The sequence below is a fragment of the Erythrolamprus reginae genome, chromosome 9 (assembly GCF_031021105.1).
Source record: "Erythrolamprus reginae isolate rEryReg1 chromosome 9, rEryReg1.hap1, whole genome shotgun sequence".
NCBI lineage: Eukaryota > Metazoa > Chordata > Lepidosauria > Squamata > Dipsadidae > Erythrolamprus > Erythrolamprus reginae.
The window spans coordinates 8,668,373-8,691,946 of NC_091958.1; the positions used below are offsets into that span (position 1 = coordinate 8,668,373).

At 40.6% G+C, this 23,574-nt stretch overlaps 1 protein-coding gene across 4 annotated transcripts in view; it reads right to left on the reverse strand.

The window, feature by feature from the left end:
• PHKB (phosphorylase kinase regulatory subunit beta) overlaps positions 1 to 23,574 on the reverse strand; it is a 160,426-nt gene that overhangs the window by 121,983 nt on the left and 14,869 nt on the right. For all 4 annotated transcript variants that reach the window (XM_070760256.1, XM_070760255.1, XM_070760258.1 and 1 more), the window contains 2 exons: positions 18,750 to 18,839; positions 13,400 to 13,538 (listed from right to left, as the gene is read on the reverse strand). In XM_070760256.1, coding sequence (XP_070616357.1) covers positions 13,400 to 13,538; positions 18,750 to 18,839 — 229 coding nt within the window. The remainder of the gene's footprint in view (positions 1 to 13,399; positions 13,539 to 18,749; positions 18,840 to 23,574) is intronic.

Sequence of the window (23,574 nt, forward strand, 5' to 3'; positions counted from 1 at the left end):
AAAATACGGATATATTGTTAGGAGCTATACAATGGGAAAGCAGAAAATTATTTGACAATTTTCTATTTTATTTATTTATTGATTGATTGATTGATTGATTGATTGATTGGATTTGTATGCTGCCCCTCTCCGTAGACTCGGGGCGGCTAACAACAATAATAAAAAACAGCATGTAAATCCAATACTAAAACAACTAAAAAACCCTTATTGTAAAACCAATCATACATACAAACAAACATACCATGCATAAATTGTAAAGGCCTAGGGGGAAAGAGTATCTCAATTCCCCCATGCCTGACGGCAGAGGTGGGTTTTAAGGAGCTTACGAAAGGCGAGGAGGATGGGGGCAATTCTAATCTTGGGGGGAAGTTGGTTCCAGAGGGCCGGGGCTGCCACAGAGAAGGCTCTTCCCCTGGGCCCCGCCAAACGACATTATTTAGTTGACGGGACCCGGAGAAGGCCCACTCTGTGGGACCTAATTGGTTGCTGGGATTCGTGCAGCAGAGGGCGGTCCCTGAGATAATCTGGTCCGGTGCCATGAAGGGCTTTATAGGTCATAACCAACACTTTGAATTGTGACCAGAAACTGATCGGCAACCAATGCAGACTGCGGAGTGTTGGTGTTATATGGGCATCTTTTGTAAAGCCCATGATTGCTCTCGCAGCTGCATTCTGCATGATCTGAAGTTTCCGAACAGTTTTCAAAGGTAGCCCCATGTAGAGAGCATTACAGTAGTCAAGCCTCGAGGTGATGAGGGCATGAGTGACTGTGAGCAGTGACTCCCGGTCCAAATAGGGCCGCAACTGATGCACCAGGCGAACCTGGGCAAACACCCCCCTCGCCACAGCCGAAAGATGTTTCTCTAATGTGAGCTGTGGATCGAGGAGGACGCCCAAGTTGCTATGCAGTGATAGCAATAGCATTTAGATTTATATACTGCTTCACAGTGCTTTTACAGCCCTCTCCAAGGGGTTTATAGAATCAACATATTGCCCCCAATAATCTGGGTCCTCATTTTACCCACTTCAGAAGGATGGAAGGCTGAGTCCACCTTGAGCCGGTGGTGAGATTTGAACTGCTGAACTACAGCTAGCAATTAGCTGAACGTAAGAACCTAAGAAGAGCCATGCTGAATCAGGCCAAAGCCCATCGAGTCCAGCATTCTGCGTCCCACAGTGGCCCACCAATTGTCCATGGGGATCTTGAGCAGGAAGAGAAGGCAAGACCCTTCCTTTCCCTTGACCCCCAAGAAATGGTACTCAAGGAAAAAGTGCTGCACTCTAACCACTGTGCCACCCTGGCTTTTAATGACAGTTAAAATTTATTTAAGGATATTTATTTGCCTGCCCAACTCACTCTCAGTGATTCTGGACGGCTCACAAAGATATAAAACAAAATCTCATATAAAAAACAATAAATAGCGATAAACCCCACACTCCCCAGGGGACAACAAGTAGTCAAGCAATCCAGTTGATGGGCTCCATTCCACTCCTTGTTCCCCAGGCCCGTGGCAAAACCAGATCTTCAAGAACTTGTGAAAGGATGACAAAATGGTTGCCAATCTTATTTCTACCAGGATGATGTACTACAGGGAAGGAGCTACTGTGGAGAAGGCCTTTCGTCTTGGTCCTACTAGATGTACCTCTTTAGGAGAAAGGGCCCACGGCCTTCTTTGCCTCCGTGGTTCGGTACGTCAGCTAAATATGACCAGGAGATTACATTTGCACAAAAGTGGAAAAAAGACAAGAACCCCTCAAATGTACTTACTTACTTACTTACTTACTTACTTACTTACTTACTTATTTAGTCCAATACACAATGAGGGTTTTAGTGGGTATATATATTTTCAAATTCCGCAAAAAAACATGTATATAAATAAGGAAGGCAGCTCATGTCTCGGTGTGTTCGCACTAGAACAAGGACAGAAACACCAGCCTGAAGATGACGAGTGGGACCTCGTCGAAACGTCACCAGAAATTTCCAAATCCTACACGGGAAGAAACCCGAATATACCAAGACCATCATACCCGTGAAAATCTACGAAAACAAATATATTTGTAGATATATATATGTAAATATATATATATTTGTACATATATATATGTAGATTGTTCTGAGTTCGGGTTTTGCCCCGTGTAATATTTTGAATGTCTATGCCTATAGTAAATGTCTATGTCTATAGTAAATATAAACTATATTTACAGCAGCACGAAGCTTACAACTTCAGCCTGATGATGGTGAATGTGATTTCACTAAAACGTCGCATAGATATTCAAAATATTACACGGGGCAAAACCCGAACTCAGAACAATCTACATACATATACCCGTGAAAATCTACGAAAACAAATGTATATATATACATACATAGTAAATACATGATGAAGGTTATAGAGGAGATACTCATAGTAAAATATATCTATGAAAGAAAAGAAGATATAGTAATAGAACATATCAATGAAAGAATAGAAGAAGAGATATAGGAATAGAAGAAAGGTATAGGAGATATAGGAGAGCAATAGGACAGGGGACGGAAGGCACTCTAGTGCACTTGTACTCGCCCCTTACTGACCTCTTAGGAATCTGGATAGGTCAAGCGTAGATAATCTAAGGGTAAAGTGTTGGGGGTTTGGGGGTGACACTATGGAGTCCGGTAATGAGTTCCACGCTTCGACAACTCGGTTACTGAAGTCATATTTTTTACAGTCAAGTTTGGAGCGGTTAATATTAAGTTTAAATCTATTGTGTGCTCTTGTGTTGCTGTGGTTGAAGCTGAAGTAGCTGCCGACAGGCAAGATGTTGCAGCATATGATCTTGTGGGCAATACTTAGATCTTGTTTAAGGCGCCTTAGTTCTAGGCTTTCTAGGCCCAGGATAGTTAGTCTATTTTCGTAGGGTATTCTGTTTCGAGTGGAGGAGTGAAGGGCTCTTCTGGTGAAGTATCTTTGGACATTTTCAAGGGTGTTGATGTCTGAGATGCGATATGGGTTCATATCGCATCTCATGCAGCCTCTTTAAAATCCTTGCCTCACTTAAATCTTAATTTTCATGTACTGTCTTTAATATTTTATTGTACACTGCCTGGAGTCCCTCTGTGAAGGCGACGGATGATTCCAAAATCCAATGAATGAATTAATGACATTCTTAAACTCTCCGGCTCCACGCTAAAGAACTGGGTGCAGCACTTTTAAGCATACATAAAATTGGCATCCATTGATTATGTTTTACCACTTTAAAGGCTCTTCCTTCATATTACGAATACTCTTTTCGGACTCTTTAATCCCTTCTTTCTTCTTTCAAATTTATTCCCACTAGGGTTTTGTGAACTTTTAAGAAGTACGTGTGGTTAATGTGCTAAAAAAAAAAAACATTCACTGCCTTTCCCCCCAAAAAACCCCATTAATCACAAACCTTCAGAGCAGAAACATTATTAATAACGAAATCGATGATCAGAAGAGGCGATGCGATAAAAGAAGGTTCAGAAGCAAATTAATAACTAAACCTCTCTATGGGGGAATTTTAAAATAGACAGGCTATAATAGAAAAGCATCTTGCTTTTTGGGGTCGGATCGTTTTTCCCTCAATGTGAAAGACATATCATTCGGAAACTTACTGTTCGGAAACTTCAGATCGTGCAGAATGCAGCTGCGAGAGCAATCATGGGCTTTCCCAAATATGCCCATGTTACACCAACACTCCGCAGTCTGCACTGGTTGCCGATCAGTTTCCGGTCACAATTCAAAGTGTTGGTTATGACCTATAAAGCCCTTCATGGCACCGGACCAGATTATCTCCAGGACCGCCTTCTGCCGCACGAATCCCAGCGACCAATTCGGTCCCACAAAATGGGTCTTCTCCAGGTCCCGTCAACTAAACAATGTCGTCTGGCGGGACCCAGAGGAAGAGCCTTCTCTGTGGCGGCCCCGGCCCTCTGGAACCAACTCCCCCCAGAGATTAGAATTGCCCCCACCCTCCTTGCCTTTCGTAAGCTTCTTAAAACCCACCTCTGCCACCAGGCATGGGGGAACTGAGATACTCTTTCCCCCTAGGCCTTTACAATTTTATGCATGGTATGTTTGTATGTATGTTTGTATGTTTGTATGTATGTTTGTATGTATGTTTGTATGTATGCTTGTATGAGTCTTCGGAGAGGGGCGGCATACAAATCCAAATAATAAATAAATAAATAAATGTTTGGTTTTATAATAAGGGTTTTTTAGTTGTTTTAGTATTGGATTGTTACATGCTGTTTCAATTACTGTTGTTAGCCTCCCCGAGTCTACGGAGAGGGGCGGCATACAAATCCAAATAATAATAATAATAATAATAATAATAATAATAATAATAATAATAATAATAATAATTCAGCGGGAGTCCCATCGAATTTTTTTAAAAAATATGACAAAGTTCATTAATGCTGTTTTCCTATGTTGTTTATATGTAGAAGTCCCAAGTTCCAAAAAGCTAAAGCATTGAACCTAAAAACACAGATTAGAAATATTCCAGAAGATCTGCATTGATCTTCAAAATTTGAGATCTTGCACCAGCCAGGGTGAAAAAAACAAACATTTCAACAACAAAAAGTGTCAAGCCCAGGGAAATCAGGAGATCCAGACGGTTTAATGTGTCAAGCATCCAACCTAAATCACAGTCCAAGTCAAAGTACTCCTCAAAGTTCCAATTTATTGCCGGAGCCACCCTGGCACCTACGCTGGGAAACCTAAATCTGAGCTCCCCACCCTTTTGAAAGTTCACATCCCTTGTCCCCCACTCACAAACTTGTCACGTTGCCCAATCAGATTGTGCCAATGTGGCACATCCTTCCTCTGCTTCCGCCCAGGTGGATGGACTTAGGATGTCCTTGAACCACTGGAAAGAATGCTTTGTGACTACATCTGTTCCCGCATGAAAATCACCCCTCCCAAGTTCCCATAACATCAAGCCTTCTTTAGATAGTGTAGCAAGCTGTTGATTTATTGCCAACTTCTGCACCGGCTGGAGAGAATGAATATTAAAATTTAAGCTCCACCAAATAATAATAATAATAACAATTATTATTATTATTATTATTATTATTATTATTATTATTATTATTATTATTATTATTATAATGGTGGCACAAGAACAGGCCATTAGAACAAATGCTGTCAAAGCCAGAATTGAAAAATCAACAGACGATCCAAAGTGCAGACAGATGAAACAATCGATCACATACTCAGCTGCTGCAAAAAGATTGCACAGACTGACTACAAGCATAGACACGATGCTGTGGCACAGATGATCCACTGGAACTTGTGCCGGAACTACCATTTACTAGTGGCAAAGAACTGGTGGGATCATAAGCCTGAAAAAGTGGTAGAAAATGAGCAAGCAAAACTACTGTGGGATTTCCGACTTCCGACTGACCGAATTCTGAAGCATAACACACCAGACATCCTGATTGTGGAGAAAAAGAAAGTATAGATCGACATCGCAATCCCAGGGGACAGCAGAATTGAGGAGAAGCAGCTAGAGAAATTAGTGAAATACGAAGATCTAAAAACCGAGCTGCAACGACTCTGGCATAAACCAGTAAAAGTGGTCCCAGTGGTCCATGGCACCCTGCCTGGGCGCAGTGCCAAAGGATCTCAGCGGACATTTGAAAACCATCGGAATTGACAAAATCTCCATCTGTCAATTGCAAAAGGCCGCTTTACTGGGATCGGCAAACATGATTCGCCGCTACATCACGCAGTCCTAGGTGCTTGGGAAGCGCCCGACTGGTGATGAAATGCGAAATCCAGCATAGTGATCTCGTTTGCTGTGTTGCACTGACATCATAAATAATAATAATAATAATAATAATAATAATAATAATAATAATAAGAAGAAGAAGAAGAAGAAGAAGAAGAAGAAGAAGAAGAAGAAGAAGAAACAATGTTGGAGGGCAAACCACCCGCAAAAGCTTAAGATCTCTACAAAAATCTGAAAAATCTGACCTACTAATGGTCAAGGGAAATGAGCGGGAATTAAGACGGCAGTCAAGGTGGTCGCGTAAGGACTCCTGACTTATAACGTGTTTAACCTCTCCACCAACAATTTCAAGATGTGCACATAAGTAAAGGCAACAGAAGCCCTAGCACTCTTTCCATCCGATTTTTAATACATTCTGCTTAACACGTCTATTGCCAAGTGTTTTAGAGTAGCCCTAAACAGAGGCAAATTAAATTAAAGATATACATTTTGAAAGCTGACATTTTCCAGACTGCAATTAAGCAGAGCACCTTAGGTATTCATTCTACTGGTTAAGAACAGTGGGGCTTTGATTTGCAGTTACCAAGGGTTCTTCAGACAAGTACCTATCATTAGAGGAGAAAATGAATAAGACAAGCTTTTAAAGGAAATTAGGCTCAGCAAGAAAAAAAATAATAACTGGGAGGGGAGGGGGAGGGAAAGCCACTCGCAAATCAGTATTTCAAATGAAGGCGGTGGAAAAAAAGCTAGCCAGCTTTCAAAAACACTAGAGGCCACGGTTTAAAACAGAAGGAAAACTTTCTTGCACTGAAATAAGATGTTGATCCACTTGGTGAAGGTGATGACTTAGAAACTGTTGTGGCTGGCCCACGTCCTGCTCAGCTGAACACAGATTTCGAAGATCAAGAGATGGATGCTTATTGGTATCCAAGTCTGAGAGTGAAGAGGATGAGGAATTAGAGAGGGAAAGCCATCCAGAGATTGTGGTATCCCTACAGGTGTTGTCGAGTGATTCAGGAGAGGACGACAAACCACTTATAGACGCAAAGGTGCGCAGAATTATGTCCAGGCAGGATTATTTGAGAAGGAAGAGGTTTGGGTGTGAATAGCTCTATAGAATACTTGGCCACGCCTTGTGCCCATATAAAGGAGAATCTTGTGTGAAATCGGTGTGACGGACAACATTCCCCAATGACAAGGAGTTCATTCCGTACTGTATAAATCCAGTTTGTTTACTGACTGCTTTAAAAATACACAGATTGTCTGTCCGGGGCTTCTACCAGAATGCTGTGAGTTTGGAAATGATTAATAGATCTTATCAGAGACTTTTAATGAGCTGTTGGAATCCGGCCCTGAAAACTAATTATTCATGGACCGCTGCCCAGTTCCTGAAAAGATTCCTTTCACTTTTAACTCAGAGATGTTATGAACTATTTTTCTTAATGTATAATCATCTTCTATTTTCCTGGCTGGTCTTTTGTCTGTGAACTTATTTCCTGGGGTTTCCTAGCTTAGACAGAACAGAAGCTAGGAGACGGTGAATTCTAGTCCCACTTTAAGCATGAAAGCCCATCAGCAGGAAACAGGGAGTTCTAGTCCCACCTTTAGGCATGAAAATGAAAACAGGCTGTAACGCGGTGCGCCAAACACCAGGAGACTGTGAATTCTAGTCCTATCTTAGGCATGAAAGCCAGCTGGGTGACTTCGGGTCAATCACCAGGAGACGCAGTGAATTCTAGTCCCGCCTTAAGCATGAGAACTGGCTGAGTTTTTGGTTATAGGCATAATAGGAGGAAGAAGGAGTATTATTAAGTATGACCTTGAGTTACTGGGTCTTCTCCGGGTCCCGTCAACTAAACAATGCCGCTTGGTGGGACCCAGGGGAAGAGCCTTCTCTGTGGCGGCCCCGGCCCTCTGGAACCAACTCCCCCCAGAGATTAGAATTTCCCCCACCCTCCTTGCCTTTCGTAAGCTACTTAAAACCCACTTCTGCCGCCAGGCATGGGGGAATTGAGATGCTCTTTCCCCCTAGGCCTTTACAATTTTATGCATGGTATGTCTGTATGTATGTTTGGTTTTTTATATTAATGGGTTTTTAATCATTTTTAGTATTGGATTATTACTGTACACTATTTTATTATTGCTGTTAGCCGCCCCGAGTCTCCGGAGAGGGGCGGCATACAAATCCAATAAAACTAAACTAAACTAAACTACTGACAAAGTAACCAAGGTGGGATAAAAATAAAGAAACAAACAAACAAAACAATATAATAAATAACCAAACCAAGATGAACTGCACTGCATTGGAAAGACTGTACATAAAAATGAAATCATAGAAACATAGAAACATAGAAGATTGACGGCAGAAAAAGACCTCCTGGTCCATCAAGTCTGCCCTTATACTATTTCCTGTATTTTATCTTAGGATGGATCTATGTTTATCCCAGGCATGTTTAAATTCAGTTACTGTGGATTGACCAACCACGTCTGCTGGAATTTTGTTCCAAGCATCTACTACTCTTTCAGTAAAATTCCCAATAATCGCTGATAAATTCCAACACGAACCTAACACACTTGGTCTAACAACCTACCAATGCTCAGACAGAAAAGCATTTAAAATCTCAACTCAGTTCCATCCCAAGATTGTAACAACCTGTCAGAAGTAATTCAGTATTGTAGCATGCACTAGGGATCAATCAGCTTTTTAAAAGGCACTATCTGCAAAAAAAAAAGTCTTAACCAAATCAAACCCACTGATTTCAGGTCTCACATTGCATTCATGGAGAAAAAGGGCGGCATACAAATTTAATAAATGAATGAATGAATGAATGAATGAATGAATAAATTAATTAATTAATGAAATTGCAAGCACAGAATGCAAAAGAAAGGAGGCAGCAGCCTGATCAAATCAAAAGACTCAGGGGGGAGTTGCAACATTTTAAAATACTAAAACCAATGATAGAAATAAATCCCCAAAATGTAGGTAGGACGGGGTTTGACACAAAATGCCATCACTTTGGCAATGAGCACCAACACAGCTTGAATATGACCCATGCGTTGCTCTGCTCTGCGCCTATTCTCTTGTTTCGGTTAACATTATTTTTAAACAACCAAGAGGAATCAGAATTGGAATAAAGTGTATATATGGATAAATAAGAAGAAGAATTAAAAGTAAAATTTAGGTGAGAACTGTAGAAGTATCGCTATGATTTAAATTTTTGGTTTTATCTTGTTTATATATGAAGGGGTTTTTTTTATATTAGGTTAAACAAAATTTCTTCTTTTCATTTAAATTAATATGTTTTCGTAAGCTACTTAAAACCCACCTCTGCCGTCAGGCATGGGGGAATTGAGATCCTCTTTCCCCCTAGGCCTTTACAATTCTATGCATGGTATGTATGTATGTATGTATGTTTGGTTTTTATATTAATGGGTTTTTAATCATTTTTAGTATTAGATTACTATTGTACACTGTTTTATTGTTGCTGTTAGCCATCCCGAGTCTCCGGAGAGGGGCGGCATACAAATCCAATCAATCAATCAATCAATGTTGATCCAAGGTGTTAATATTGTATTCTTTTTTCTGTATGGAAATTTGACTTCTATGACAAGCGGGGAATTGCAACCCCAATTTTATGTTAAATGTGTGTTTGTATGTTTGTCAATTTTTATGAAAAATAAATAAAGTTTACTTTAAAAAAAGAATATGACCCATGCATTGCTCTGCTCTGCGCCTATTCTCTTGTTTCGGTTAACGCTATTTTTAAAATATTTCCCATCTAATTGGTGGGAAGTTCAGACTGAGCACCAATGCACGGTGAAGCCCAGATTTTAAGGTATGTTCCTCAGTTGCTATGGTAACAGCATCCTGCGCTGAATCCTGATATTGTTAGAATGGATCATCTTTTACATAAAAGGCAATTTTTATTTAATTATTCAGGGTGTTAAAAGTACTATAAATGATTTATTCCTTATTTATTCATTTATTTATCTTCTTTTTTCCCCCTGAGTTTTGTTCAATTACTTCAATTTGTTGTCGTCTTTGAAATCCTAGACATGGGAACTATTGAGCCAAAACCAAGAGACAGGATCTGTGTAATTAATAAAGCTATTCAGATATTCCAAACTCTCCCTATTATATTTTCAAAGAGCCATGAAAACATGATTTGAAGTCCGTTCAGCCCAGATGATTGATTGACACATCAAGGCCTTGTGGTTATTTTCTATCAGTTTTTTTAATGTCTTAATTTTATACAATTATTTCAACGAATTTTTGGAAACGGAACAACATGCAAACAGAAGTAATTAACAAACAAACCTCTTTCAATTACTTCTTTCATAGGAAAGATAATTAAATGCATCACATTCTTTTAACTAGAAAAGGCTTAACTGATTTGACATGGAAATAATCATAGACTGAGACTATTCATGTAGAAAGTAGTATGGTGGGAGTCTAGCCAAACAAATATAATACAGAGAATTTGGCACTAGTAATTTTTATTTTTCTGTTTTTATTATTTAGATTTATTATTTAGATTTGTATGCCACCCCTCTCTGCAGACTCGGGGCGGCTCACAACAAAGTGAAAACAATTTACAACAAATCTAAATTACTGTTTAAAAATATTTTAAAAACCCCATTTTCTAAACAAACATACATACAGACATACCATTCATAAATTGTATATGCCCGGGGGAGATGTCTCAGTTCCCCCATGCCTGATGACAAAGATGGGTCTTAAGGAGCTTACGAAAGGCAAGGAGAGTAGGGGCAGTTCTAATCTCCGGGGGGAGTTGGTTCCAGAGGGCCGGGGCCACCACAGAGAAGGCTCTTCCCCTGGGACCCGCCAAATGACATTGTTTAGTTGACGGGACCCGGAGAAGGCCAACTCTGTGGGACCTAATCGGTCGTTGGGATTCGTGCGGCAGCAGGCGGTCTCGGAGATATTCTGGTCCAGTGCCATGAAGGGCTTTAAAGGTCATAACCAACACTTTGAATCGCGACCGGAAATTGATCGGCAACCAATGCAGACTGCGGAGTGTTGGTGAAACATGGGCATACCTAGGTAAGCCCATGACTGTTTTAATTGTTGCAAAAAGAAAACTAGTCTATTCCAGACAAAATTTTCAGACCTTTTTCCACTGCTAACCTAGTTGTATACAGTATTATAGTCACCGCACAGGACACATCTCAACGGAAAGAAAGTGGACAACTTTTGGCAACTTCAACCTTCTGTTACCTAACCATGTGGTTTATGCACAACTGACAAGGCAATTTGCTATGTTGCAAAGTGATTTTAGTACTTTTGGGGCATTGCCACAGCTTCTTCTTGCAGCAAAAGTGTCAAGACGAAAGCTTGTATTCTTCTACCCCAGGGATCCCCAAACCTGGCAACTTTTTGTAGAATGTAGACATCAAATCCCAGCTATGCTAGGTGGAGAATTATGGGAGTTGAAGTCCGCAAGTCTTAAAGTTGCCAAGTTTGAAGACCTCTGTTCTACACATACGGAGTTATAAATTACAATTGATCTAGGAAGTAATTGTCTTTTATTGCCAATAATAATCAGCAGATTTTATTAGTTGGTCCACTGGAGAGCAATCCTTTGGACAAAGCTCTTAAAATGATAAACAGAAGTACAAAATTAAAGATTGCAATAGAAGCAGAGGTCAATTAAATATGATTTAACAAAGAATGAATGTATGCCAAATGCTAAAACTAACTAAAGCTAGGAAAAACCTGATTAGTAATATATACACCAAGTTTTATTCTATTCTATTCTATTCCATTCTCTTTTCCATTCCGAATATTATTCTATTCCATTCCATTCAATTCTATTCCAGTCCATCCCTATCCCTATCCCTATCTCTCTCCCACTCTATACATTCCATTGGACCAGAATACCTCCGGAACCACCTTCTACCGCACGAATCCCAGCGGCCGATAAGGTCCCACAGAGTTGGCCTTCTCTGGGTCCCGTCAACCAAACAATGTCATTTGGCGGGCCCCAGGGGAAGAGCCTTCTCTGTGGCGGCCCCGGCCCTCTGGAATCAACTCCCCTCGGAGATTAGAACGGCCCCCACCCTCCTTGTCTTTCGCAAGTTACTCAAGACCCACCTATATCGCCAGGCATGGGGGAACTAAGACATCTCCCCCAGGCTTTCTTATATTTTATGTTTGGTATGTATGTGTTGTATGGTTTTTAATTGTTGGGGTTTTTTAATGTAATTTTATTATTAGATTTGTTTCATTATTATACTTTTTTTTTTACTGTTGTGAACAACCCCGAGTGTTCGGAGAGGGGCGGCATACAAATCTAATAAATAAATAAATGATGATGATGATGATGATGATGATGATGATGATAATAATAATAATAATAATAATAATAATAATAATAATAATAATTCCATTCTATTCCATCGTTAAAATAGTCATTAACCCAATCTCTTTACACACAAAAAAAAGTCCCCAGGAAACAGATTTTCAAGACTTGGCTCTGTTTTAACTCTTTAGCTGCTCCCTAAATGTTTGGTCTTGGGATTTAACCTGATGCTACGTAGCTTCTGCTCCGGCAATCTCACACTACTCACAAGAGCCTACAAAACTTTTGCCAGACCCATCCTTGAATACAGCTTATCTGTCTGGAACCCATACCACATCTCAGACATCAACACCCTTGAAAACATCCAAAGATACTTCACCAGAAGAGCCCTTCACTCCTCCACTCGAAACAGAATACCCTACAAAAATAGGCTAACAATCCTGGGTCTAGAAAGCTTAGAACTACGGCGCCTAAAACATGATTTAAGTATTGCCCACAAGATCATATGCTGCAACGTCCTACCGGTCAATGACTACTTCAGCTTCAACCGCAACAACACAAGAGCACGCAAGATTCAAACTTAATATTAACCACTCCAAACTTGACTGTAAAAAATATGACTTTAACAATCGAGCTGTCGAAGCGTGGAACTCATTACTGGACTCAGTAGTGTCAACCCCTAACCCCCAACATTTCTCCCTTAGGCTATCCACGATTGACCTCTCCAGGTTCCTAAGAGGTCAGTAAGGGGCGTACATAAGTGCACTAGTGTGCCTTTCGTCCCCTGTCCAATTGTCTCTCCTTTATCTCATATATCATATATATTTTCTTCCTTTCATATATCTTCTCCTCTATTTTTACATATTATCTTTATATATATTACTTCATCTCTATTCTCTTCCATATGTATTGTGTATTGGACAAATGAATAGTTTAGTTTAGTTTAGTTTTATTGGATTTGTATGCCGCCCCTCTCCGCAGACTCGGGGCGGCTAACAACAGTGGTAAAAACAACATGCGACAATCCAATACTAAAACAGCTAAAAACCCTTATTTTAAAACCAATCATACATACAAACATACCATACATAAATTGTAGAAGCCTAGGGGGAAAGAATATCTCAGTTCCCCCATGCCTGACCACAGAGGTGGGTTTTAAGAAACTTATGAAAGGCAAGAAGGGTGGGGGCTATTCTAATCTCTGGGGGGAGTTGGTTCCAGAGAGCAGGGGCCGCCACAGAGAAGGCTCTTCCCCTGGGTCCCGCCAAACAGGACCCAGGGGAATAAATAAAAATAAATTAAAAATAAATTTAGCAAGACAACGGAAGAAACCGTCCACTTACCGGTAGGCCAATGCCAGGGCCCAAACACAGGCAGCACAATAAAGACTATCATGGATCTTTGAGGTCTTATTCTCACTGCAGGTTTTTGTGGGGAAAAGACCGGTGGTCGGACTTTGGAAAGTTAACACCGTTGCCTTGACTGCCAAGAGAAACAAAGAAACATACAAATTATCATCTAAACTGTTTTCAAACTTAAGCATCTTTTGTTTTCTGTGAAGCAAAAACTCCCCTGTGAGTAAGGTGAGAAAAATACTCTCAGAATTACGTTGTTGTTAATTTCCCATGGGACTTATTTCTCCCCCTACGGTTTGCTTTAAAAATCTATATTCTTGCCAATGTGAGTTGATTTTTGGTTCCCTAAGCTTTGTCTACCCTATTAAAAAGTAGCATAACTGCTATAGCTTCCTTCAGTAGAAGTTCCCGGAGGCGCCCTGAAAAAAACACACGACCAAGGATGGCAGCATCTGGGGAAAATCAAAGTTAACATTTTCTCTGAAACCTGGCAAAAAAAAATGTCTGGAAAATGCCCCATTTGACTGGAACGTTACAGAGAATTTATAACCAAAATCCTTGGAGATATTTTGTGGATAAAAACAAGATACAGGTGGTCCTTGACTTACAACAATTCATTTAGTCACCGTTCAAAGTTACAGCACCGCAAAAAGTGATTTATGACCATTTTTCACACTCTGAGGCTCTCCGGAGGTCAGAAATGGCACTTTTCCCAAATTGAAACTGGCCATTTCTGGCCTCCAGAGGACCTCCAAGGGAGAGAGGCCATTTTCACCCTCCCGAGGCTCCTAGAAAGGCTCTAAAGCCTGGGAACTTCCTGTTCAACCGGAAGTTGGCAAATGGGCCATTTTATGCCTCCAGAGGGCTTCCGGGGTTGGGGAAGGCCATTTTCGCCCTCCCCAGGCTCCTAGAAAGGCCTTCTGCCGCACAAATCTCCCAGCGGCCAATCAGGTCCCACAGAGTTGGCCTTCTCCAGGTCCCGTCGACTAAACAATGCCGTTTGGTGGGACCCAGGGGAAGAGCCTTCTCTGTGGTGGCCCCGGCCCTCTGGAATCAACTCCCCACGGAGATTCAAATTGCCCCTACCCTTCCCGCCTTCCGCAAGATGTTGAAGACCTATCTATATCACCAAGCATGGGGGAAATACCTATTTTTCCCCCACCACCACCTTTTTTCCCCCCTGACTGTAATATATGAGAATGGTGTGATTGTGCAGCAATGATTGCTTTTAATATCTATAGGTTTTAAATCTCATTTTTTAACTTTATTGGATTTGTATTCTATGTATTGTATTGTTGTTGTTGTGAACCGCCCCGAGTCTTCGGAGAGGGGCGGCATACAAATCTAATAAATCTTTAAAAATCTTAAATCTTAATCTCTGAAGCCTGGAGAGAATGAAAAACAGGCCTGCCATCATGGGCCAAAGCAGGGATCATGCATACAGGGGTTGCATGGAATTATGGGTGTGGGCCAGTGAAGGGCCACTCTTCTTACCTTCTACCGGGGCTCTCTCAGAGGCCTGTCGATGCGGGATTTCACTTCTGCGCATGCACAGCAAGCCAAATCTCACGTGAGGACGCGCACAAGAGCAAGACTTCGGCTAATTTGTGCAGACGCAAAAAAACCGGCGAAAATAGCCAAAATCTCATTCTCGCGCACATCCTGGCATGACATTTGACTTGTTACGCATGCACAGAAGCTAAATCTCATGCAAGGGCACATCAGGGCCATGCAGCTGTGCGTACATACGGGATTTTCCTACCGACCCGTGCACCTGGGAACACCGGCTGCTGCCCGCCACTGGTGTGGGCACACACATGTTCAAACCCCCCTTTTGGCATGCGAACCAAAAAGTTTCGCCATCACTGCTATATGCATTTTAACACGAGTGTGTATAAACTTATCCGGTCTGCGGTTTTGTTTTATTTTTGAGAGGAGACGTTTCAAAAAGGGTTGACCTTTTCATAGGTCTGCATTAAAAGGTCTGCGCTTTTTAGAATGTTCCCTCTCAAAAATCTATACAAGCCCTCGAAAAGCACACACAAAACGCTTAAAAATAAAATAAAAATAAAGTAAAACCTTCAGTTTCCGGTCACAATTCAAAGTGTTGGTTATGACCCATAAAGCCCTTCATGGCACCGGACCAGAATATCTCCGGGACCGCCTTCTGCCGCACGAATCCCAGCGACCAGTTAGGTCACACAGAGTTGGCCTTCTCCGGGTCCCGTCAACTAAACAATGTCGTTTGGCGGGACCCAGGGGAAGAGCCTTCTCTGTGGCAGCCCCGACCCTTTGGAACCAACTCTGTGGCGGCCCCCACCCTCCTTGCCTTTCGTAAGCTCCTTAAAACCCACCTCTGTCGTCAGGCATGGGGGAAATTGAGACTTTCCCTCCCCCTAGGCTTATAAAATGTATGCATGGTATGTCAGTATGTATGATTGGTTTTTAAATTGGGGTTTTAAATTAACTTAAATATTAGATTTGTTTATATTGTATTATTATTATTGCTGTGAGCCGCCCCGAGTCTGCGGAGAGGGGCGGCATACAAATCTGATTAATAAATAAATAAAACCACAGACTGGATAAATGAAAGAAAAACACACATTTGAGAATAATGCCTGGAAAATGCATTTGCATTTTGACACCAATTCTTTAAAAAAAAAATTAAACAATGCAAAAGTGAAATGAAAGGAACAGAAGTTGGAAACATGAGAAGCTGTTGAAATCAATGTGACAAATTTACCATCCGCCCTGCAGAGTGGCGGTGAGGGCATTCACACTTCCTTCTTCCCAAATAAAAACAGAATATTTTAGCATGAATTTGTTGGAAAGCTATCCTAAGAAACTAGACATGTGACAGTTTGATGGCATTTATTATTTGATGCTTTTGGTCTTACAGCCATATCTTTCCATCAAACATTTAAAAAAATTCTTTAGTAATCTGTAAATACTTTCTAGTCATTAAAAAGGAACGATTCAAGTGTTACGGAAAGGTATATGCTATTTATTGCCCAATTGTGATTTCTGATTACACTAACCATTTCAGAGATAATAATAATTAATAATAATAATTTATTTGTATGCCGCCCCTCTCCGTAGACTCGGGGCGGCTAATAACAATAATAAAAACAACATGTACAATCCAATAATAAAAATAACTAAAACCCCTATTATAAAACCAAACATACACACAAAAATACCATGCATATCTCAATTCCCCCATGCCTGGCGGTATAAATGAGTCTTGAGTAGTTTACGAAAGACAGGGAGGGTGGGGGCAGTTGTCATCTCCGGGGGGAGTTGGTTCCAGAGGGCCGGGGCCGCCACAGAGAAGGCTCTTCCCCTGGGGCCCGCCAAACGACATTGTTTAGTCGACGGGACCCAGAGAAGGCCAACTCTGTGGGACCTTATCAGTCGCTGGGATTCATGCGGTAGCAGGCGGTTCCGGAGGTAATCTGGTCCAATGCCATGTAGGGCTTTAAAGGTGATGAACAACACTTTGAATTGTGACCGGAAACTGATTGGCAGCCAATGCAAGCCACAGAGTGTTGAAGAAACGTGGGCGAATCTTGGAAGCCCCACGATGGCTCTCGCGGCTGCGTTCTGCACGATCTGAAGTTTCCGAACACTTTTCAGAGGTAGCCCCATGTAGAGATGTTTGCAAACCTCTCTCCTTTTGAAAATTATTATTATTTATTTATTTAGCTTTTAAATAAATGGGGGAGATTTGTATTGAACGGTGTGAAGGAAGTCATCAATTGTTCTTGAGAAATTAGCATCAAGGCTAAACATTCCACCAATCAGTCAATATTGCTTTTGAAAGTCATTGATAACTCCTACATGAGGAAGAAATTGGGGGAAAGATAGTATCGATTTTTAAAAACAAATCACAAATTAGGTTCAGAAGAATCTCACACTACTTACCAGAGCTTACAAAACTTTTGCCAGACCCATCCTCGAATACAGCTCATCTGTTTGGAACCCATATCGCATCTCAGACATTAACACCCTTGAAAATGTCCAAAGATACTTCACCAGAAGAGCCCTTCACTCCTCCACTCGAAACAGAATACCCTATGAGACTAGACTTTCAATCCTGGGCCTAGAAAGTTTAGAACTAAGACGCCTTAAACAAGATCTAAGTATTGCCCACAGGATCATATGCTGCAACGTCCTGCCTGTCGGCGACTACTTCAGCTTCAACCACAACAACACAAGAGCACACAACAGATTTAAACTTAATATTAACCGCTCCAAACTTGACTGTAAAAAATATGACTTCAGTAACCGAGTTGTCGAAGCGTGGAACTCATTACCAGACTCCATAGTGTCATCCCCAAACCCCCAACACTTTACCCTTAGATTATCTACGGTTGACCTTTCCAGATTCCTAAGAGGTCAGTAAGGGGCGAGTACAAGTGCACTAGAGTGCCTTCCGTCCCCTGTCCTATTGCTCTCCTATATCTCCTATACCTTCCTTCTATTCCTATATCTCTTCTTCTATTCTTTCATTGATATGTTCTATTACTATATCTTCTTTTCTATTACTTCTTAGATATATTTTACTATGAGTATCTCCTCTATAACCTTCATCATGTATTTTACCATGTGTATATTGATATATACCCAGTAAAACCCTCATTGTGTATTGGACTAACTAACTAACTAACTAACTAACTAACTAACTAACTAACTAACTAAATAAATAAATAAATAAATAAATAAATAAATAAGAGTGCCTTCCGTCCCCTGTCCTATTGCTCTCCTATATCTCCTATACCTTTCTTCTATTCCTGTATCTCTTCTTCTATTCTTTCATCGATATGTTCTATTCCTATAACTTCTCTTCTATTATTTCTTAGATATATTTTACTATGAGCATCTCCTCTATAACCTTCATCATGTATTTTGCTATGTGTATATTGATATATACCCACTAAAACCCTCATTGTGTATTGGACAAAATAAATAAATAAATAAATAAATAAATAAATAAATAAATAAATAAATAAATAAAATTTTAAAAAGTGCATTCCCCAAATAATTATATTCACTTCACTTATGATAAGCAAGATCGTATACAGCCAATTTCTGGCTTATTTTCCAGATAATCGGAAAAAATAACTGTATGGCCATGATCGTTACTAATATTAAGCATCGTGTGAAAATAATCTTGTCTACGGGTAATTATTGGAGAAAACAAATCAACAGCGCATAATGAATATGTGATTTTTATTTTATTTTTATGATCCCAATTACATTTATGACAAGAACATAACATTATTTATCTTTGCTCTCTCAACTTTCTCAAAGCGGAAAATAATTTGGTGTGACTTACCTATACAATAGTAGCGATCCAATTTATCCCACAGACTCTCTGCGTCTGGTCTTAGCAGATCAATGCTTTTCATGGGCTCGTAGACAGAGCCTAAAGGAAGAAATTAGGAGGCCTCGGTTACAATCACAGCAAAGAAACGAAAACAGAATTGCAGGCCTTCTGAAAGTATTCCCAAGCATGCTTCCATTGACTTCTATTGAGTTATTTGTGTTCAGCTGTTATGTCTCACTTTTCCAAAAGTTAAATGTTTATTGCGTGGAGAGAAAAAAGAGAAAAACCACTTTTTAGAATTCTTCTTCGTAGGAAAATACCTGGTCAGTATTTCCTGCAGATTGAGAAATTCGGCATGAAACATAGAAACATAGAAGACTGACAGCAGAAAAAGACCTCATGGTCCATCTAGTCTGCCCTTATACTATTTTCTGTATTTTATCTTACGATGGATATATGTTTATCCCAGGCATGTTTAAATTCAGTCACTGTGGATTTACCAACCACGTCTGCTGGAAGTTTGTTCCAAGGATCTACTACTCTTTCGGTCAGATAATATTTTCCCACGTTGCTTTTGATCTTTCCCCCAACTAACTTCAGATTGTGTCCCCTTGTTCTTGTGTTCACTTTCCTATTAAAAACACTTCCATCCTGAACCTTATTTAATCCTTTAACAAATCACTACCCCTAAATCCTTCTCTTCTGAAGTTTATGAAGTATGAATAACCACTTATGCAATCCAATCAAAACATTGAACCAACTCTTCACCAGCTTACATTATGCAGTCAAGATGAATAAAGAATAGCCGAGATGGAAAAAATTACTGAAGTGTCAAAGATCTATAAAACACACCGAAAGAATCAGCAAATAGTACATATGTGGTGAGCAATCTTGCAAAATAAATTTAGGGCGACTGTCGTGCGTTTCCAGGAGTTACTCTTTAATGCTCTCCAGAGTATCACAATGCATAACGACAACTTACGATGGAATGAAGAAGCAATCAGGATGCATTTGAATGTTCAGTTGATAGGTCCCATAAGTGCTTTTCAAAACTGCACTTTTCTTGAGTTTTTTCGTTGAAATCATTTTGCTTCTCGTCCAAGAAGCTCCTTCCATTCAGACTGAATGATAGGGAAGAGAAGGATTTCTTTATTCAGTCAAAATTGAAGAAGCTTCTTAGGTGAGAAGCAAAATGTTTTCAAGGGAAAAAAAAAAACCTCCAGTTGCCCTTCTGGAAAAAAAGCAACTTTGGGACAACTGTGACCTGGGTGATTGAGTATCTCCATAGACGTTTGGTTGATTTGGTAGGTGTTGTGATTCAGCCTGAGGCTGCTCAGGGACCAGCTGTGTCTCTGCTGGCTCCATGCCCGGAGGAAGATGACAGCGCAGAGGAGGGGGCTGAACAGTTGGACGGGGGAGAGGAGAGTCAGGAATGGGATGAAGGAGAACAGCATGAGAGCCCCGGGGGGGGGGGGGGCTCTCCCCAGCCAGTAGCTTGGAGTCATTAGATGATGACGCACAAGCTGTCATTGACATGAGACAGAGACGTTCAGAGCAACGAAAGGAGTAGTTAAAGAAATATTTTCACCATTGAATTAGAAACAGCTGGGTTTGGGTGTGGTCCTCATCAGCAGGGTTTAAAAGGCAGGCAAGGCCTTGAAGCCATGTGGAGTGTTATCAATTGGAGTTGCGGTGACCTGTTTTGATTCTCAGCGTCTCTGATCTTGGCTTGTGGCCTCGCAGTCTGGAAGACTCGTGGGAGGCGTCTGTTTGCTATCTACAGCTTCGTCTTGGCAGCAAGAATCAAGTATTGCTTTATGGACTATTCCCTTCGTGTATATATTTGAAGTTCCAGCGTTTTTCCTGTTTGTAAGGACATTTTCTGTTACCTGTGTTTTCCTTGAATTATATAAACTGCCTTTGCCTTTTACCAGTGTGTCTGGCTTCTCTTTTTGGGTTGGTATTGGCTTCCGGAGTGACCCAGACAGAACAGTAGGCAATGAGTTGAAACTATTTTTTACACCAATCAGATAACATGGAAATTAGCCCAGTATCTTCAAATCTTTTACGAGTCTTAATTTTATGAATCCTTGATGCTTCTCCATATACAAAGAAAAACCTGAGCTTTCTCATCTCAAACATCCCCTTCTATTTTCATATTCTTTTATAATGAGGTCACTTGAGGAAGAAAAGGAATATTGACAGAAGCCGTTTATTTATACAGTGGTACCTCTACCTAAGAACGCCTCTACTTAAGAACTTTTCTAGATAAGAACCGGGTGTTCAAGATTTTTTTTGCCCCTTCTTAAGAACCATTTTCTACTTAAGAACCCAAATTCCCAGGAAATTTGAGAGCGGCACGAAGGCCTGGCCAGTTTCCTGCCCTTTCGCCTGGGTTTCTCTCTCTGGCGCAGTGTACGGGAAGCAGCCTTGCGCCGGGTGTATGGGAGGTACGTGCTCCTCCTCGCCACCTCTGAGTCCCTCTTTTTATTTTAAGCCTTAAAGTTTTGGATTTTTTGGATTCCCCTCTCTTCACCTTCTTCCTTAGGCAGCGACTATCCTCCTCCTCTTCTTCCTCCTCCTCCTCCCACCCAAATTCTGAGCTTTTATTTCTTTCCTAATGGGTTTGCATGCATTAGTTGCTTTTACATTGATTCCTATGGGAAAAATTGCTTCTACGTACAAACTTTTCTACTTAAGAACGAATTAAGTTCTTAAGTAGAGGTACCACTGTATAAATTTATTAAAAACGGGCTTCTTTTTTCGTTTCTTGACTACACATTATTTACCGTGTTTATAAAAGTATTTATTTATTTATTTATTTATTTTATTTATTGGATTTATATGCCGCCCCTCTCCGAAGACTCGGGGCGGCTAACAGCAATCATAAAACAGTGTACAATAATAATCCAATACTAAAAACGAATTAAAAACCCCTTAATATAAAAAACCAAACATACATACAAACATACCATGCATAAAATTGTAAAGGCCTAGGGGGAAAAGGTATCTCAATTCCCCCATGCCTGGCGGCAGAGGTGGGTTTTAAGTAGCTTACGAAAGGCAAGGAGGGTGGGGGCAATTCTAATCTCTGGGGGGAGTTGGTTCCAGAGGGCCGGGGCCGCCACAGAGAAGGCTCTTCCCCTGGGTCCCGCCAAGCGGCATTGTTTAGTTATTTACTGCATTTATAACCTTCGGAGCACCTGTTTCATGCTAGCCTGATGATGTTACCTAGACTGGGCCATGAAACGTTTGCAAGAAAACTACTAAACTCAGAGAACACCAAGGATTCTTCATTTTGACCCTGAGCTAAACAATATTCTCTTTTATCAGTACATTGTCCTGTGTGAAATCATGACCGTAGTGGGCATTGTCATTTTTCTCTTAGTGACTACTTACTGACTGAATGGTGCTCACTTACACTACGGCCATTGCAGATAGCAGCTATCTGTAGTAGATACAGCCGTAGAGAGCGTTTGCCTACAGATATTTCCGTAACCATTTTTTTCTAAAACGGGAATGGCGTGCAACAGTGCTGAAGCATGGAAACTATGCATAACAGAGTGGAATATAGTAAATAATGACAGGTTAGTGCCGCAAAACACATACTTACAAGGATGCCTGCCATCTGCAGCCCACATAGAAATAAAACATCTGTTATTACAATAAAAGGGTTGCCTCTGTTTCTCTTATTGTTTTAGGAAGAAAATGCCACTTTCGATATATTCATTTAACACATTCAGCTGTTCTAATCCACATGATAGTAGCAGGCACACGCGCTGACCCCATTTTCAGCATCTTCAAGAAACCAAAGTGCTATCTCACTTTCGTCAGCCTCCTTTCCCCGAGGTCACCGTTGGAAACGGATAAAGGATTTCTTCCTTAGACTCAGATTAAGGTTGAGCAAAAACTACGTGTCCTTATTTATCCTTGTTTTCAGCCTTGTCACCCATCCTTTATGTGGTATCCTTACTAAGTCCACGGAGAGGGGCGGCATACAAATCCAATAGATAGATAGATAGATAGATAGATAGATAGATAGATAGATAGATAGATAGATAGATAGATAGGATAGGATAGGATAGGATAGGATAGGATAGGCTAGGCTAGGCTAGGCTAGGCTAGGCTAGATAGATAGATAGATAGATAGATAGATAGATAGATAGATAGATAGATAGATAGATAGATAGATAGGGAAGGTTTGGTAGGGAAAGTTTGCCTATTTGCCGATGACTCTAAAGTGTGCAATAGGGTTGATATTCCTGGAGGGGTCTGTAATATGGTAAATGATTTAGCTTTACTAGATAAATGGTCAAAGCAATGGAAACTGCAGTTTAATATTTCCAAATGTAAAATAATGCACTTGGGGAAAAGGAATCCTCAATCTGAGTACAGTGGTACCTCGAGATACGAGTTTAATTCGTTCCGGACCTGGGCTCTTAAGTCGAGCAGCTCTTATCTCGAACGACTTTTTCCCATAGGAATTAATGTAAATAATTTTAATTGGTTCCAGCCCTCAAAAAACTCACAAAGTTAGTCTAAATTATGCAGAAAGACATGTTTTTAATGAAGAAATGTACATGTACATATAAATGAATAATGAAGTTTCTTTCACTTAACTTGTAAACTTTCTTAAACTTTTAAATTTACATATGTTCAACTTCTCTGCCACCCAATCCTGTAGGACAGAGGTCCCCAACCCTTTTTGCACCAGGGACCGGCTTTAAGCGATCAAGAGAGGAATGGGTGAATGAATGGACGAAGGGTGGGAAGGAAGGAAGGAAAGAGGGAAGGGACAGGAACAGAGGAAGGAAGCAAGGAAACTTATGAAAGG